Genomic DNA, 18,978 nt, shown 5'->3' with positions numbered 1-18,978 from the left:
GTCAATGTTAAACATGGATAGAGAGAATGATTATTAGCCAGGATAGTGTTATAGGACCTTAAATCTTAACATAAGACAAGTCTCCTTTTCAGGAATTTTAACTTGTCAACCATACGGTCAAAAAATCACCATATTATCTGTCATGACAAGTTTATCTGCTTCCAGTTCCAGACTTCTGCTGCTTATAAATGTGATGAAACATGAATATTATTGCTCCAAAAAGGTAGGCTTGGAGAGGACAATTTCCTCTTCATTCAATCGCTAAGATGTAAAAGGTTACAAGACTGGTCTTAGAAGGTGCTACTTTGCACACACACAGTCACAGCAAGATAAAAAATAGCGAGTCTTCAAGACATTTGGTGTATTTAGCAAGGTTATACTGTTGTAATGCCTAAAACCATCTAGAGATAACACCTAGGAGATCATCTAATTCTAAAGGGTATTGCCATCATAAGGTCCTGTAATTAATTTAGAATGCTGGCTGAACCGATTCATGTTCCAACTGTCCAGTTCAGCAATTGTGTCATAATCTCTTTTAAATTCAGATCTCATGTACATTATCCTGTCTAAAATACCATGCCTTTCTGTTATTTCCTTATGTTTTGGGGTTTCTGCTTACTAGGGCTTTTGAGTTACACTCACATCGGTTACTGGAAAACGAACGCTCTTCCTGGCTGTGAGACGGATGTCCGTTGCTCATCAAGGTAGCACAACAATGTTGAGAGAGTGGAGTTAAAACTTCAGACAGGAAGACACAATATTTATGCTGATGAAAATGCTTATCTTATGAATTCTTTAAACAGTGAATGCAGGTGTCATATGGTTTATGAGCCAGATTCATGGACCCGAAGGCTGGACTCTTCACACACACAACTGTGTGACATTTTCTGCACTCAGTCCTGCTTCAGGCTGGACCAAAGTTAAGCTCTCTGAACCTCTGTAAGCATGGACCAGTTGTACAGTATGTGGCATGGTAACTTTTACGTTTGCAATGCCATGTACTGTAAAGCTATATTTATTTATAGGCAGCTGATGGGAGTACTGTATGTGACTAGTCTCAGTCATTCTGCCACAACAGTGAACCAAAACAACACTGCAACCATTCGCTTTCCTGTTTGGTAATAGACAAAAACAAGATCCATGAAGTACGCTTTACAGCATGGGATAAAAATTTAATATCTTTCTATGCCAAATGGGACCAGGAACATAATCAAGCTGGGGCAGCCAAGTTTATTTGTAAATTTTTTTTTGTTTAAAAAAAAAATCAATGACCATCAATATCTGAAATAATCTGACAGAGCTGACTGATATTCTATAATCTCCCACAAAAGATGTGACATCCTTCTAATACAAACTTGTACTTTGGAAAAGGAAAAAAAAATGTCTGAGATGAATCCGACCACCACAGCTCGTTAGAATACTTCATGCACTTCCATCTGAAAAGATGGATCTTCGACACGTCTTTCCTGGTTCCGTATTAAAATGCTGCACATTCCTATATTAATTGCGTTTATGGCACTACAGCAATAACGAGAACGAACTCTGTATCATCAAAACTTCTACATAATCTTCCAGAAGGGGGTGATGTAATGTCTTATCATACAGTTCTAAAAAAAACTGAGTGAAATTATGGATCAGAAAACTGAAAATATGAGAACTATGCAAACATGCACCCAGTTAGTTTATTTTTGGCAAGGAAACATCCTTAGTTCTAAAGCCTTATTTGTGCACCATTCTCATAATTAATTTATTAGGATGTACTCTTTTTAACTGACAGACTCCAAATGTCTGTAACCACTGTAACAAGTGAGTAGTACAATACCACTATATACGAGAAAAATTAGACAAAAATGTTTCATGACATACCTGTTAAGGAACACATACTGGCTTTGCTAAAGCAAAATGGTTCTTCTCTTTCGTAGTTTGGAATTGTAAGTCGCTGTATTTTAGAAGGCAGCATGTTTTGTACTTGTTTTCGAGCTTCTAATCCAGATGTGTTTTAAAAGTGATACAAATACTAATATCAATGTACACAAGATTTTTTACATCATTGAATACACAAGGGAACCCAATGCCATTTGTTTTAGGCATGCAGTGCATTTACAGACTTTTTTTTTTACATTTGTTACAGAAAGTGTTTGACACTGCCATAAATTGTCAAAAAAGTATGCAACCGCTACAAAAGTATTAATATATACACATAATAAAACAAATAGTACAGAAACTCTTCTTTATACACTTGTGGAACTTGCGGATCTTGGCGTTTTCTATTCCCTTGATAGCGCTATCATGCTTGACGAGGCCTTTGTAAAAAAAAAGAGAGGAAAAAAATGAAATGAGAAAATTGCTGAGTTTCACATTCCACATGGATTAAACTCTGCATAGATCATTAAAAAAACAGCTTTCAAGGTATACATTTCATTTAGGCAAAAGCATGCCAAAATCAACTGACACTTGGTGCCAGTAATATAGTTTTAATGTTTACCAGAAGTGATATTTCACATGTTGCAGTGACAATGCAAAAAGGATAGATTGCTTCAGAAAAGCCAGTGCATTACCTAAGTAATCAGGGAATGCTGCCTCAGGTGAATAAACTGCAAAAGAAACAAGGTTAGGTTTAAGACCACTCAGAAAAACAACAAACAACAGTCAGAAAACATCATTCAGTAGCTAGCATTCAATGCTAGCAGTGTCATTGAAGGCATCATTTTAGAGTTAGAGGCAGGATAAGAGAAATGAAAGCCCATCGTGGAGTGCAGTGACAGCCAAATAATATGGAGGAAACAATGGTCACTGCGAGGGGCAAATGCATGCAAGATGCAGCAGTAGACTTTTGAACCCAATATGGCCTAAAGGTATGTTTTTATTTTATGGGAAAGTAAGCGTTAAAGCACAGGTGCATACCTACAGTACCAGAATCCAGCAGGTTTGCTAAGTCTCTTTAAATCATCAACAGCTGAAGGCCTTTGAAAAGTATGGTCCAGATAAGCTAATCAATGAGTCAATTAACTGTCAGGCTATAAGCTCCAAGCAATTTAAGGATATCTAAACTTAACAGAAACATCTGTGAATATGCATTTGGAAGATGAAGCCCCGTTCCGACAGTTGGAGGAGCAGATGTTGTCGTATTTTAGTCTGGAGATGTGAAGGCACTTTAATGTTTATTTTTCAGTCAAGGAACTGAAAGAAGAGCAACATATAGTCTTTAAAAAATCACTTTAACTCTGTCAGAGTTAAAGGAGAGGAGTATGGTATAAAAGAAAAGGTGCTTTTGTCCATTAAAAAGTGTGTTTCAGAGAAAAATACGTTATCCTAATTATTGGTAAACATACTGTAGGTTTGGGAAGAGATCAAATTGTAATTTGACACTTTATCTAATGTAAATGTAAATATTCACCTGCTGAGTCCCTTTTGCGCACAGTTGTTCTAATACCCCTCCCTCTATACCCTTGCCACTGCCTCCCTGGTTCATTCCTTGCAATCGAAGCTGGTTTTGTGAGCTTCGGCCTCACAGCCAGAACTGTCATTTCCTCAACCAGGCAAGTTAACGCCAACTGTTAAACTATTAAATACACAGTCTCTTTATATTTGTCATCTCAGTCTGTTAATCAGAATTGAACCAAACTACTGAAATGCCTGTTACAAGCAGAACAATCTAGTCATATCTCTGACTCGTACGCTTTTTCAAGTCACACGTGTTGTTCATGAACTTGTGGATTTCACAGTCATCCATTTGATGATAATAATAACAATAATCCTAATGAGATAATAAATACTAATACTAATAATAAATGCTACTACTAATAATAAGACAAATTAATTAAATTTGAATTTTCATTTGTGTGTTACCTTATGGGTATGCATAATGTTGTTGTTTTTTCACCTACTCAAGCCACTCATTTAAACTTACTGTAACATTGCAGTGGCTGAGAGATGTCCACAAGGTGGTAGGCTTTAACATAAAATTATTACAACATACATCATTCAGTTCAGTGTACCTTGGGGCTTTTGGAATGTGGGCACTTAAAATGCATTATAAGATAATACATGAAAAAATAAACCTTCATTTTTATTACTTGTGATGCTTTTTCCATGTAAAACAATTTACATAATAACAACAGAGCTCCAGTTTATTAGCCTACATTTAAGACCAATCAGTCTTGTACTGGAATATTTCAAATAAGACACGAGAAGCCTGAATAAGCTCTACTTTTATAAAGTCCCGTGTGGTTTCTATGTTTATAACTGTGTTAAAAATTTAATGGCAGTTACAAGTGAAATTGAACTGAGGTGAACTTGAATTTAGCAAGTTGTTTCTATTTTAATTAAGCAAAACCTATTTAATACTGCTGCATCCTATTAATTGGTTAGGTTAGGGATAATCCAGAGCCTGTAACAGCAGAAGAAAGTCTCCTGCTGGCCATCAAAAAGCACCACATTGTGTCGAACAGTGTTTCCTTTTAATAAGGTTGATGTTATTCTCACCAGCTGGCCCTCACAGCTTCAATGTCGCTCACTAGATTCTGCGCCAAGCAAATCCCGAAAATCTGAAAAATATTAAATCGGACAATGCATCACAAAGACAAAAGATCTACAGGAAAAAAACAGTTTATTTGACGAATAGTCCTAAATGATCCTTGAATGGGATTTAGTGAAGTACAGTATGAACCAAGAGCAAAGAGAGAAGTATAATCTGCGTGTGTGGCTGGCTGTACCAGGTCCAGCTATATAAAAACATCAAAATACTTTACAAGGAGACTAACATGCCGTATTTGGACAACAAAATGCTGTACAGAGAGAATATGTTTCTGTATAGGGATGAAAAAACATTGTATAGGAAGAACTACGTGCTGTACATAAAGATGAACTTCATCTGTATTCAGAAAGTAAAAGACTATGTAATGAAAAACAAAATGATGTGATGGGACATTAAAACACTGTACAAAACATTGTGCAGAGACAACAAATCACCATATAAGGACACCAAATCACTGAAAGGAAAAATCTTTCCCTAAGGAGTTTACAGCAGGAAGCAGCCTCCTCTCAGAAAAGTCATTGACCTGAAAGCAACTTTACACAGACAGCAATTGTTTTTCATGTGAAAACCAGGGACAAAGTTAACATGGTAACAGAGGCATCCGTTTGCTCGGGTTGCTTAGTTTCTAACCCAAAACAAAGCTGAGCATTTATGGCAATCACAGTTCTGAAGGACGATGAGTCTATTCTAAAATTTTAAAAACAAGTCTGCAGCAGCATGGAGGTGCAATGGTTAGCACTGATGTTAGCCCTGGGTTCGATTCCAGACCCCGGGGTGTTACCTGTGTGGTACGTTCTCCCCATGTTTGAGTGGGTTTCCTCTGAGTGCACTCATTTAACAACCCAAAAATCATACTGGCGAGTTAATTGGTTTTGTGGAAGATTGGGCCCTAAGTGTCAGTGTGTGTCTGTGTCTGTGTGCGCTCTGTGAAGGACTGTACAAAAGGTGTACACTGCCTTGCTTCTGTTGTTTGCTGGGATAGGATCCGGCTTCCCCTTGACCCTGTATTGGGCAAAGCGCTTAGAAAATGGATGAATGAAAAACATGTCTCATATTATGTTAATCACTTCCAACACTTACAGTAGTTAAGGGCAAATGGTAGTTAAGTGTGATGAATCGGTTGACTCACGTGACACTACTCAGTCAGCTGTGTTCTTTCAAATGGTTTTAGAAGAATTCACTATTCAAGAGGAATTATTGACGCTGAAAACCCTTTGAAAGGCAGAACCAGGTAACTTGCTTCATTTAATGAGCTGAAGAATGATTCTGTCAGAAATAATGTGCCAATCAGGAATCAATTATCAATGCACTAAACTAGTGGTTCCCTATCCAGGTCTTTTGTTCCAAATGGGCACTTAATCACCAGCCTTAACTGCTGCCAGAAACGGATCTACTTGCTTATTACTTTTTTGCTTCACTTTGTCCTTCACTTTGACCCTGAAGTGCATTATTTCCAACTTTTTTAGCAAACGGAATCTTAGGCTGTCTCTCCTCAACTTGCAAATTAGGAATGTGCTCCCTTATTTCTCACTAAAAAGCTCTTAACAGGCAATCAATCAATGTGGAACAGACAATGGTGGAAATGATTCTGTATCGGACAACCACTACAGTAAGTCAGTGTTTTTCATTCTGCTTACCGTAAGTTCAACTGGTAAGCTGTTATGAGATTCACTAATTAGCAGAGGGTTAATACTGTACCAATTGCAAACCTCATTGAGCTTTGTTAGAGGAGAAAGGTAATTGTATAAAGGTCGCAAAAACAAAAATATAAATTTGCCTGGGATTAAAAGCTAGAATAAAACCAAAGCTTACATCAGCTTCAAGAAAGAAATGTACCACCCAAACATCCGACATTCTGTTGCATTTTTATTTGGTATTTCTAACAGATGCGATAGAAAAATTAATCAGTCTGAGCTGTGAAATGGAAGGGATACAAAAGGCAATTCCAGACATGATTAATGCAGCGAAAGTGCTGAAATTGAAATTTTAACCTTTGGGAACAGCAAATGCAGATGAAGAAAACGAAACATTTTGTTTGCTTCTGTGCTCCACATACTGATAGAAAACAAATCCACTGCTGGCGTCCTGGACATCAGGAAGTATAGTTACCTCTTAACTGGGTCTGGCCTAAAATTGTACTTCAAAACTGTCCTGTAAGTGGCTGTTAGTGTGATTTCTGAAATAAATCAGCTCAACGTTTATCCTGGTTTGAGTAGCTTGGGAAATCAAAACTGTCGCAAAATCACATTCAAACTGAAATTTTTGGAGGCTTGTGGATACAGAGAAATACAGTAATACAGCACAGTAGTAGTGACAATGTCTTCCTTGTTTGGCTCAGCATACATTTGCGAATCCGTCATTCACAACAGGAATTTTTGTCAAATCAAAATTTCAAATCCATCAGCCAGATAAACTTCATAACTACATCTCTATCCTGTGGAGTTATTGCTGTCCTGTACATGCCACATTTTCACATTGGAATAAAGCATAGATATGTCTTCCTTCATTTTCAATTATTAATTGTATATATTTATTATACTAGATATTTTCTTTACATTTATTTATTTTCAATATATCTGTCTGTGCTTCAGGATATCGTTCATTATATACAGAACTTACCCATTCTTTTTTAGATCAAAATTAGCTTCCGAAAAACAAAAAGGATGGAGACCACCGATATTGTATATAATAAACTGAAATTTGCTCCACTTACTGAGTATACTAAAATAATATGGATATATTTGCAGTACAGTAGATTTGTATCACAATGCTTACTAATATCCAATAAGCTTCTTCAACTCATGGATGATATCAGAGTTTCTCTCAAACGACACTGAGCTGACTTTTTAATTCATACAAAATTGTGAAATACAAAACTAACTTGCTACACATACTAGACTTTGAAAAAGTCCCTCTTACCTGCAGTAGTGCAATTCCAATAAAGATGCCCGCTACAACAGTCAAGTTGTCCTGTAGCCACTTCTCAAACTGAGGTACGCAGCCTTTGACATTGATGAAAGTCTTCTGTTCTGAGTCCTTCACACAACAAAAACCAGCAACCACATGAAATTGAGAATACTCTGTTCCTCACACAAGAAAGTGCTGCATCTTACAGAACCGAAACTCCCACCGGAAGATTTGACAGTTTTACAACATGCGTTTGCATTTGTTTTCCCACCTCTTCTCCATGTTTTAACTCTTTTGTAGCTGAGTGTTAATGGAGTTTTAACAGAACGTTCTGGAGGAATGACAGCAACCAAGGTCACCCTCACTTCTGCTTCTCTGACTTATAACCCTCCATGATGTTCCTTCCCAAAAATGCTATGTTCATGCTAGTATATCCCTCTTTCGTCTTTGCAATAGTCCTTCTGCATCCCTGTGCCACCTCATCTCCACCTTTGTAGCTCCCCCTTACACTCTGTATGGGGATTCCAGCCTCAAGTTCTCAATAAATATTCCTAAATGCATTTTCTTCTCAGGTTACTCTTTGGGTACCTGGTTTGGACCATTTCTTTTTCTTTTACTGCACTTTACCATGGTACAAGTAGAAGTCAATCAAAAGAGCTAAAAACACACAGTGTCAGCTGTGGGGGACTTCTTCGGGCTGATAGCATTACGTCTTTGTGCTTCACCACACTTACAGCTACATTAGAGGTTCGACTGTCAAGCTGTGTCAGTGTACAAGCTGCAGAAGGGCAAGCAGAATTTAATTCCACACTGCACAGAAAAAAAAGAAAAAAAACATTTCTGTCCAAACGTTTTTTTTTCTTTTCAGCATGAAGTTAAGCTCCGCTTGTTCATTTTCTCTTGCTGCATAGGATGCAAATTATATCTATTGATGGTAGCGGCCAATCTCGGTGATTTTCACCCTGGTGGTGGGAATGTCAGAAAAAAGACAATAATAGAAATGCGACAATGTCGTTGCCTCACTGCTTTTTCAGTTCTACTTCGGACATGTACAGTAGTGCCCCACCTGATTTTTAACAACATAAGCTCAAATAGATGTGGGATATAGAATGAGGAAATTATTTTTCGGAATATATCCTAAGAAAAGTCAGCTGCAATTTTTATGGAAGACATAACAGAATCATAATCCATGGGGTGTTAAAAACAAAACATATGTGACAGCTTTACCAGTTGTATGGAAATCTGACAGTCAAACCCACTGTAACCCAGTTACAGTTGCTAGTACAGTGAAGAGTAAACCCATAACTCCATCCTGGCATCGTTCCTGATAGATATTATACAAACTGTACAAAGCAAAAACACCATTATAACTCCATCATAAACACTACAGAACACAACATAATACGATGCACAATGCTCTTAAACCATTTATGCAAATTGCATTACAGGCATTCAATTATTATAGTTATTAAGTATAAATCATTAAAGACTTTATTTATACTTAATAATTTTACATTAGACTAGGGTCTCATCCAGGGTGTAACCTGACATGTTCCCGTTGTTTGCTGGGATAGGCTCAAGCCCCACCACCACCCTGAACTGGAATAAGTGGTTGGAAAATAAATGGATGGTGCATAATGTCACAAGATCTCAGTCGAAAACTAGGAGCAGAACTCCAGAGAGGGAGAAGTGAGGTGAAAATAATGGAAGACACATTCAGGACTTGAGAGCTGACAAGGACTTTCTGCATCTGCAGTGTTCTCATAATGCTGATGTGAAATGTTTTATTTCTTTCTGCATGTTGCTTCATCATGTTGTGTCGTGTTTAGGAAAATAATTATGACAGTGTTTTTTTAGCCTCATTCAAGTAAACCACTTCCATAAGTACTGTCTAACTGTAATTCTCTTTCAAGTGCTCCCTTCCTCACCAGCTGTACTGTATACCCTCTGTCATTCAGCTGTCAATACATATTACAAATGTGTAACAAAAGGTGTATTAATGGATAATCACTTTTTTATCTTGAAAATGAAGCTTGAAGCAATCCTGAAGTATTCTTGATCGGGCAGTAGTGTTTCGGGCACATAATTTATCAAATGACTTCTAGGCAAGTAGGTGATTTTAATTTTTGAGACACAGTGGGAGAAGTGACGGCTCGTTTTAAGGCGCTGTTCCTACCTCCCAGCCCTTGTTTGCTCTGTAACCCACTCCATCACACCACACTCAGAGGGTGTCTCTCTTGAAATCAGCACAGTAGAGTCATAACTGACTCAGTTTTTTGGGACCTTTTCCTTCATCAGCAGAGTCCTCCTTTTTACAAGTTTAAAGTACAAAACTAGACTTGGAGGAAGTTCCAATTACATAGATCGTGAACAGCAGAGATTTATTAATACTTTGAAGCTGAAACCGCCAATTGCTTTGTGCAATTAAAAAATTGCAATAATAAATCAATGTAATTCACTGTTGAATTTTCCTTTTTTAATTCGTTTTCTTTAAAATATATTAATCACTGTTCACAACCAGCTACAACTTTCCATTCCAAGTAAACAATGGAGACCTCAATATAAAACATCCCTGGAAAATTCTCTGGGTTAGTGCAGAACAAAACAGTATTAGTACCTAATGATGAAAAAATGAGTGAAACGTTGTCAGCTCACCTCTTTCGCTCTAACATCATAGCCACACTGGGTGTTTATGACATCCTCCTGAAAAAAGAGGAAAAGGCTTAATGGTGATGTCGAAGAGCAACCATATCAAAATTCGTATCTCATCTCTCATTTTGGATGACAGCTCAGTGCTGCAGGAATCTGCTATGAAGCAGCTGTCTTGACTGTGCCTTCTGTGTTGAGCTCCACTACGGAAACTGAACACACACCAAATGCCAGGTCCGATTTAAGGCATCAAGAACTGAGAAATAATAGTCTAAAAAACTAAAAAGAAAGTGAACTGGAAATGCCTCTAAGTTACGGAAAATGTTGCTTTCTTTATACACATCCATATTCCATCATCCACATTACAGAGAAAACAAAACAAGAAGTCCATATACAGTACAAACAACTGTCTTATGTGAGGAAATGTCTTCTGCTGCCCTGCCTAATTAGTGTTTTCATCTTCTGTCCTCATTTTAACTTATGTAATACTAAATGTACTTCCCATAAATTACCACACAGATCTCCAGGGGGCGACACGCACCTCAGCTCCAGCAGCTTGTGGTTGTTCACAAAGTTATGCTCCTTTTGCCTGTTTATTAACCACTTCAATTATGATATCATGTTAAAACCCTCACTGGGCCCGCTTGCTGACTGACAACTAGTCAAAAACAAACCCAAAAGCAAGAAAAAGCCATCATTAACATGTATCTGAAGGCTGTTGTGTAAAAGTTTTGATGACCTAATTTCTTAAAAATGCGTTACAAAATATCGGCAACAATTTTTAAAAACGCTGAGGGAGAACAGAGCTGTTGGTGTGTTCAGTTGAATAGCCCTTGTTAGAAGACATGCCAAGATGACGGTTTCCTTTTTGTATTATTTGTTACTATAGTTGCATTAGAGACTAAGAGGCCCTTTCTCCCAGTTTCACTGTGTTCCAAGCTTTTCTCCCATAACTACTCTGGCTTGCCAACTGGAGGATTTGTTTATTTTATTTCCCCATAAAAGATGTTTCTTTGCACCCGATTTTTTATGTTTGTTTTCTTTATTCTTTATGGGCCCAAAGTCAGTTGCAGAGACTTATTTTTTCTTTTACACAGCTCTCTGTGAGGGTCTGGATCTACAATATATTTTGACATCCCCCGTTTCTTATACTTCACTAGATGGATTCATTTAAAACTGTACTTGAGCCACAATTGATCATTACCATTCTTTCTGTACACTGTAAACATCGGACATGTTAAATAAGTGCCTTATTAAAAATACTGTTTAGGGGGTTACCGCAGGATCCTTAGTACAGCAGGAGAAAGGTACTCCACACTTCTCTCGGCTGGGGTTGGTCTCAGTGCAGTTAAAGTAAATGTTTAAGTTCCAGTCATCAGCACCAAAAGCACCACAGCACTCCCACTGTGGAAAAGAGAGAAATGAGAAATATTTGTAAATTACAATTTCCACTCAATTTCAGTCACAATGGGAATTGATTTTTTATAGCTTCCACTTGACTGAGGTCCATCTTATTTTACCTTATTACGTATCTCTGGACTATTCTCTGTCTTCCCCCATGATGAAGTGCTACTGAATGTTTTACTTCTGTGTTATACAAGATAACTTCCAGAAGCTTCCATAAACATCCTGAGGTTTTGTGAAGCTATGAGATTTAGAAGTTAAGTCCATGTAATCCTCTGTTTTCAACACCTTTCAACGAGGTGGGAATAAATTTGCAAATTGTGAATTTACTATATATATTTACACTTACTGCATAAATGTTTTATTTGCATTTTAATCCATGAATATTGAGTCTGATGTACAACTGCATCTTTCTTTGGTAAGGCATAATCTGCCAATGTTTTTAAACAAGGCTCCAATGAGACTAGAATAAGCACGAGGACTTACTGCAGAGTGTAGTTAAGAGTTCATTTAGGGTAAGGATACTTTTGTAGGCTACTGAAACTGGATTAGTAAGGACTAAGCTGAAAGAGCAGACGTTGACAACAACTCTTTTAGTTGCCTACTCCCTAGCATACAGAATTAGCAAAAAGGGAGTGGAGTGCTGCCTCTGTCTCTCCTGCACTGTATAATATTTAATTTCTGACGGCACATGGGAGGGATTGTTAATGATCTGTGATTTCACAATAAACAAACTGCTGAATAAAGACAAAGGTGCTGCCCTTACGTATTCCTGGGTGAAGTCGATCAGGTTCTGGAGGTCAATGTCGTCCCGGTAGGCCCTGATGTTGTTGTTGATGAAGAAGTTGAGCTGATCTTTGATCCAGTCTTTGAAGACGAAGGCCAGAACTCCTGCAGTCAGCTCCAAGAAGAAAATCACCCCCAGGAACACAGAAAACTGAAACAAAAGTTTGTTTTTTCACAAAGGTAAAAAAAAAAATCACTGAACACCTTTCAATTACAACCAAAAATGACATTTTGTTATATAAAATATTTCATCTTAATTAAGGCCACAAAAGTCATAGCTAAGGCCAGGAGCAAAGCTGAAAGATTCTTGAAGGATCTTAACACTCTGGCTTCCAATTTTGTTAACAGATACCAACACACAGACAAAAAGTCACAGCAAATTGATGCACATGAAAATTACAACCTTAGGATAGTATACATGTAAATAAAAATACAGGCCACTTACCAAAACAAAAGAGAAAAATGTATATGCATCATACAGTATATTGAGCAATCAAAAAAACCTTGTTGCTTATAACCGAAATAAATGTACAACGTTATTGTCAGGCAAATTATGATTTTTGAAGCAAGTTGACATTTAATATAACAGTTCAAGTAGGGAGCTGCATCAGCATGTATAGGCTGCAAAGGAACAGGTAAAGGTTTATTCCATGCTGAAAAGAAAAGAAGGCTCCTGAAGAAGTCCCCACAATTAAAACTTTGTGTCTCTTTTCTTTTCAGCTCGGAATAAACCAGTTCCATGTCCACAAGCTGTTCCACTTGATATGACAGACATGACATGTAAATTCATTATGGTGATCAGCATTTGTCAGCGACAGGACTGGTCAATAGAACGTCCACTGTGAAAGTTACAGGCCAGTTGTATGTGTGGCCAGTGCTGGAAGCAATACAAGCTGTAGACTATACTTTGCACCAGATTACAGATGTCGATCCCATCAGGGCTGGTGAGATGTTGTCCACAGTCAGGACCAGCATGTGCTGTTCACTCATCTTTGAGCTACAGTATAGGCATGCCTGCCATCTCAGTGAAAACCACAAATGAACCGTCCATGGAACTACTGATGCATTCTCATCTGACAAAAGAGACATTGTTACCAAAGAAGCATGAATCACGACGGCCTGCTGGAATGTCCTCACAGAGGAATGATCTGTACAAATGGCAGTAAATGAGACTCTGTGGTTGATTGATTGACTTTTTGATTGATTGCTTGGTTGGTTGGTTAATTGACCCACCAACCCCAGGACTTGATTGATTGATGTAGAACTATGTAACCAGTTGCCAATATTCCAGGACACTTGGACCTCCCCATCAATCTTGTTGACGTGACTCATGACCCCCCAGACTGTGGCCCATCAGTGATGGACTGCGCTTGACTGCAAAGCCATGTCATCTTAGAAATTGCTGACTGTGAATACCCCGGATTGACTTCCAACAACTTCCAACAATACAGTTGACATAAAGGTGTTATTCAGCTGTTAAACGGGCTCCTTACTGTTTTCTGCTTTCTTGATTTCCACTAGGCTTTACGTTCAGCAGGTTAAATCACCTTTTCGCATGTCCAGTCAGCTCTCCCTAATGAGGTGCTCTGCTGGTCCAATCATTTTAATGTGTCGTGGTCAGCAATGAATAATCGACTAATCAAAATGATGACAAAATCATTTAATCAATGTCCAACATCTGTACACTTTATATTCTATAAACATAAAGACAGTGAAAAACGTAGTAAAGCAGTCAAAACACTATACTGTACCATCATTTGTGAGTGGGTACATCACATTCTGAAGTGATGTGCTTTTCTCTTTAAATATGGTCAGTCAAGTCCATTCTTAAGACGATTTCAAGCTGTTTGAATAGGTGCAGCCTACTTACTGTCTGCCAATTCTACTGTTGCATCAAAAGGAACAAGGATAAAAGACAGTTGCATAAACAGCAAATATTCTCAGCCTGTTAGAGATTCCTCACATCTGATCATCCAAGCAATCCAGCACCTCATTTATTTTTTGAAGGATCCCAGCTCATTAGTTTTTCTAATCTCAATTCAAAGAAATTCATAGGAAAAAAATTGTGGTTCGAAACCACATCTTATATCTGTTGAACATTCTTCAAACTCCTGCATTAAACTATTTATTTTCTCATGTGGACTTAATACCATTCCTGGGATTTTTTCCTGCACTAAACTCTTCCCAATACAATGTTTTTAACGTGTTGCAGCTGCAAGCACTGAAAGCCATCAAAATATCTTCAAAAAATATAGAGTAAAAATAATTCCCAATTTATTCATACAATAATGTTCTACAAAAGATAAGAAGGACTGATACCAGACTGTAATATTGTTTAAAGATTCAAATTGTAGATTTCAAACGTCTTTGAATCTCAGAGGTTAATAGGGTTCTGTTTACATAAAACATGCAAGTTTGATCTCAATTCATGCATATGTTAATACAAAACACAAAAAATAAGTACATGAACATGAATATCTGCAATCTCACTGATGTTTGTAAACTAAAAAAAGCTTCCAGGAAACTCTTTAGCTAACCATTCAGATGAATCATTTACACATTTCCCAATCATTTTCTGAATGTTATATAATGAAATCAACTTTACCCTTCCAGGCCAATATGGCAAGACTGTTGTTTTAATTAGTTTCCCTTATTAATTAATTTATTTGCATTACTTGATGGTTTCTGGAAACATAACATAAAAGCGTCTTAAAGATCACAAGCAGCCTTGAAAGTAAGCTGATCAAATATTTTGTGTTGCCTTTACACATACAGTGAGACTTCTAGAAATCAACAGTAGATTAATAAAATTTAATTCAAGCTAACAGAAAAAAAAACAATCCGTGTCTGTTTGACTGTAGCCATATACACAACGTTAGGACTACAGCATTCAGGAATATACATTTCCTCACTTGTCATTTTAAGTTGTAGGAACTCAATTGCATTGCAATCGTCAATGTACTTGCACAACCCCCTTCAAGTACATACTGTTAAATGTAATGAGCATCAGTTAAGAAAGAAAAATAAGGAATGAACTATAAAGTCCCACTTTTCAAGAGAGCACTGCCTTCATGCTATCAGCATATTGGAGCAACATCTCAGACAGAACCAAGTTTTCTCTTGCAATGAATCATGGTCATCAGCAACTGTGATGCAGACACGCAGGACAGGGTGCTAATTGTTGTATTTAACAGCTCTAGATCTCCACCTGTATCGATGGTCGGCAGCCAGACTGTATGGCCAAGTCCTGCGATTTCACTACCTGCCCTTCCTGGGGGCTCATCCTGACGTGACAACATTCCAGCAGAACAACACACATCCCATAAAGCACCCTGGCTCATGTAACCCCAGCTTTCTTTCAAGAAGATAACATGATAGGTACACTTTGAAAGCTCTGTTTTCCCAACCTGAGCCCCAGTGAACATCTGTGACATGACCTGCGATGATGAATTACGTGTAGGGCTCAAAGACCAGTGAACACGCACATGCTTGAAGAGGTTCTACAGAGGAAATGGGGCAGAATCCCACAAGAGCTTCCGACACCTTTAACACTTCTGCATCTTCAAAGCTGGTATCTAACATCAAACCGTTCCTTCACTCAGCCTGAGGCGTTTTGTCAATTTCAGCCTTGACAATGAGCGATCAGTCGTTTCTCTTTCTTCTCGTCTAACAGTTTCCTATGACCATCTCAGAGACATTTAACTTTACTGCTGGTGTGCTGTTGCACTGCTGGAAAAAAGCTTTCGTTATTGCAGTACAAAAGCTTAGTCCTGGACAAGACAAGGAGAGAGGGGCAGTGGTGCTGTGAGAAGGACTTACAAACTTCAGGAGGAAGGTGTTTTCCCTCAGAGCCCCTATGCAGCCAGCAAATCCCAGGATGAACATCACCCCCCCGACCACCAGGAAGAGCCACACAGGGTCGAACCCCCCCAGGTCTGTGATGGAGGATATGTTGGACAGCACACCCTATGGAAAACAGACACCAAGTTATTGACTGCAGGCCTATTTTCTATGCTCTAATGTTGAAATACAGATTCTTGTGACAATTAAATCGTAAAACACTTTTATTCAGCAGAGACGAGAATGTCTAGAATGGATTGCCACATACAGTATTTTAAATCAACCACAAAAATGAAAACTGCAATGTTGGAATATCAGAAATTCCTTTTAAAAGGAAGTTTACTCCCTTTCTTCGTGACATATATGAAGCCCAATTGAGCTGTTAAAGAAACTAGAAACATTGAACATTCACCTTTTGGGGGCACTTCAGTTAAAAATTTGCAAGAACAGACAGCACAAAACAAACTAAGAGCTGAAGATCACTGTAACTCTTCACCAGCTGTGTTTTGTTATTGTTAATATGTAACTGGTCACAGTGCTCCTAACAAAATGGACAGGCGATCCTTCTCAAAAGCAGATACAGTACGCATTTCCAAATAAGTCAAAACTGAATTCCAGAATTTAACAGAGTATGACAAGAAATGCAAAGACTGAAATGTAAATAATTGTACTATTATTTATTCACTAATATTCATTGTTTTACTTATTCATTATTCAGGTGAGAATTTTGTCCAGGTCCACTCAGCCTGCTTTCCAAATGAGCACCAGGGGTTAATCCTTCCAGGGTTAACAGGCCAGCCGGAGTGTGATGCTGACCACATCACCTCCACCTCCAGTGTCGGATGGTTGAGAAAAATGGTTGCCCTTGCCACCCACTTCCCATGGGCCTTTATGGCCTGGAAAAGGGATTTTACCTACCTTCCTACATATCCTACATTTCTCCTGAGTTTCAATAAAAGAGTTTCTCTCTCTCTGGATTGAAGGGGTCTCCAATATAGCGTACATACAGTAGTTTATCAGATTTGAACTTAATCACATCTTTCATGGATCACATTTTGGTTTCATCAGATTTATTTCTGATCAAAGTTTGCTTTCAATTTCTGCCACTCCACTTCCTCTAATGTGAAGCCCTTTTCCAGCCTCCTTACGTGTGCCAATTAAAATTTGATATCTAGCTTTAATCAAATAAAGGCTACAATGAATTAAATTAGGCTTGCTAGCACTTCTGTAGCTCTTGTAATAGAATCTAGGAGATCGCACCTCTCTTTCTATTCCACGACTCTTGAATGAAGATGTACTTTTACATTCTTTATGTTGAATATCAGAAAATCTCCATCGGTTTTATTTTATTGATTGTTTTCACTCAGCTTCCAGGCAAAAAAAAAAAAAGATCAAATGTTAACCAAGTCCAGGCTGTATTTTAAAAAGTTGGAGCCAGGTTGCTATTTGAACAAACTGTCTCGAATCCCTTTTTATTCCTCTTAAATTGACAAGTACTGTATAGCATTTTGAAAAAGCAGGATTGTTTAGTTAAGCCAAAACAAACCATCTGAGCGGCAGAGCTGCTACAGAAAAGAAAAGAAAGTTCATCTGAAAATTAACCTCTGTTTATATTCAAAATAAACTGCCTAATGTTTTCCAGTGTAGGCTTGGCAGTCCGTGTCTGACAGTAACTTAAGCTTTCCTGCCCTTGTTTTAAACTCAAAGATTTGTCTGCTTCTGGTTAAGGGGGTCTTAAATCAAGTCAAACACTAACGACTCTCAAGCTGCAACTCAAATATTTTTTTCGATCCCAAAACATTTTGTTGAGGGGGAGCAGCGGCTCATATGTTTCATATGTTGTTTTTTTTTTGGTCTGACAGATGTTTGTTGTTTGTTTTTACAAAAAACCTTTGTTCTCCAGTAGACTGTGCCACTGTTTTTCATGTACACTAATTAATTCTGAGACTTTCTGTTTCAGAATGTGTCAAGAGCATTTTAGTGACCAATGATTTATTTTACAGTATATCATATCATCTTCACAGAGATTACAAACCTAAAGGAAAGCAATCTCCGTTTTGTTTAAATTATTTAAACATCTTACAATCAAACATTTGAATATATTGCAATTTTTTAATCCTTATATTGTGAATCTTATACTGTATAGTTTCTAACTCTCTCATTACTCTTGTATCATGCTCAACTCAGTTGGAATACAACACAAAAGTTTGTTTATAATGTTAACTTATATAACTTAAAGCAGGGATACACTCCAAGATTCATTTTTGAATAAGTACAGCAGAGACTTGTTTTTTATATTTTCCCACAAAAGAGACATTTTCACACATTGACACCTTAAAATATTAAGAAATTTTCATTTGTGTTCTTTAGAAAAGCAACCATTAGATGTTTATCCATTCACATAACTATGTCAAGGATGTTTCAGGTTTGCTTTTTATTCCCTCCAGTGTTTAAAAATGAGGTAGCTTGTTTGTCCTCTATTGGAATAGCTCTGAAATGTGCCCCAGGTTACAATGAATCCAATCCTCTGAGGTGTCTGTCCCCCAGCTCCCTGTCTCAGTATACTGTTTGCCATATACAGTACATGTGAAATTGCAAAGATGATCCCCTGCTAAAGCTGAAGTTCTGTCAAATATTAGGGGAGAGACAAAGCTAATTTTGAACCGAGTGTAAATGTTTTTCCCCACTATTTGTTTTGCAAAACGTAGATAATTGTGATTATTTCTAAGATATTAAGAACATACAGTTTGCAAACTACAAAGCCATAAGTGCTTCTATCTAAGATGGTAGCTAACTGAACTGAAAATCTCATCCAACGACTTTGTAAAAGTAGTTATGGCATCAATTTTGACAGC

General features: G+C 37.6%; 1 protein-coding gene across 2 annotated transcripts in view; it reads right to left on the bottom strand.

Moving 5' to 3' along the window:
• Nucleotides 1–1,148: 1,148 nt before the first annotated feature.
• Nucleotides 1,149–18,978, bottom strand: part of tspan5a (tetraspanin 5a) — a 52,964-nt gene continuing 35,134 nt past the window's right edge. The window contains exons 3-10 of one of the 2 annotated variants that reach the window (XM_088917983.1): nt 16,103–16,249; nt 12,264–12,434; nt 11,372–11,497; nt 10,100–10,147; nt 7,457–7,573; nt 4,486–4,547; nt 2,559–2,594; nt 1,149–2,303 (exon numbers count right to left, since the gene is read on the bottom strand). In XM_088917983.1, coding sequence (XP_088774109.1) covers nt 2,582–2,594; nt 4,486–4,547; nt 7,457–7,573; nt 10,100–10,147; nt 11,372–11,497; nt 12,264–12,434; nt 16,103–16,249 — 684 coding nt within the window. In that variant the 3' untranslated portion in view covers nt 1,149–2,303; nt 2,559–2,581. Of the gene's footprint in view, nt 2,304–2,558; nt 2,595–4,481; nt 4,548–7,456; nt 7,574–10,099; nt 10,148–11,371; nt 11,498–12,263; nt 12,435–16,102; nt 16,250–18,978 lie in introns of those variants that run through there. The other variant, XM_088917991.1, reaches the window with a different exon arrangement.

The sequence above is a fragment of the Atractosteus spatula genome, chromosome 1 (assembly GCF_055471065.1).
Source record: "Atractosteus spatula isolate fAtrSpa1 chromosome 1, fAtrSpa1.hap1, whole genome shotgun sequence".
NCBI classification, from domain to species: Eukaryota; Metazoa; Chordata; class Actinopteri; order Semionotiformes; family Lepisosteidae; genus Atractosteus; species Atractosteus spatula.
The sequence above is the reverse complement of the archived record's forward strand: the minus strand, read 5'-3'. Positions and strand labels throughout refer to the sequence as shown.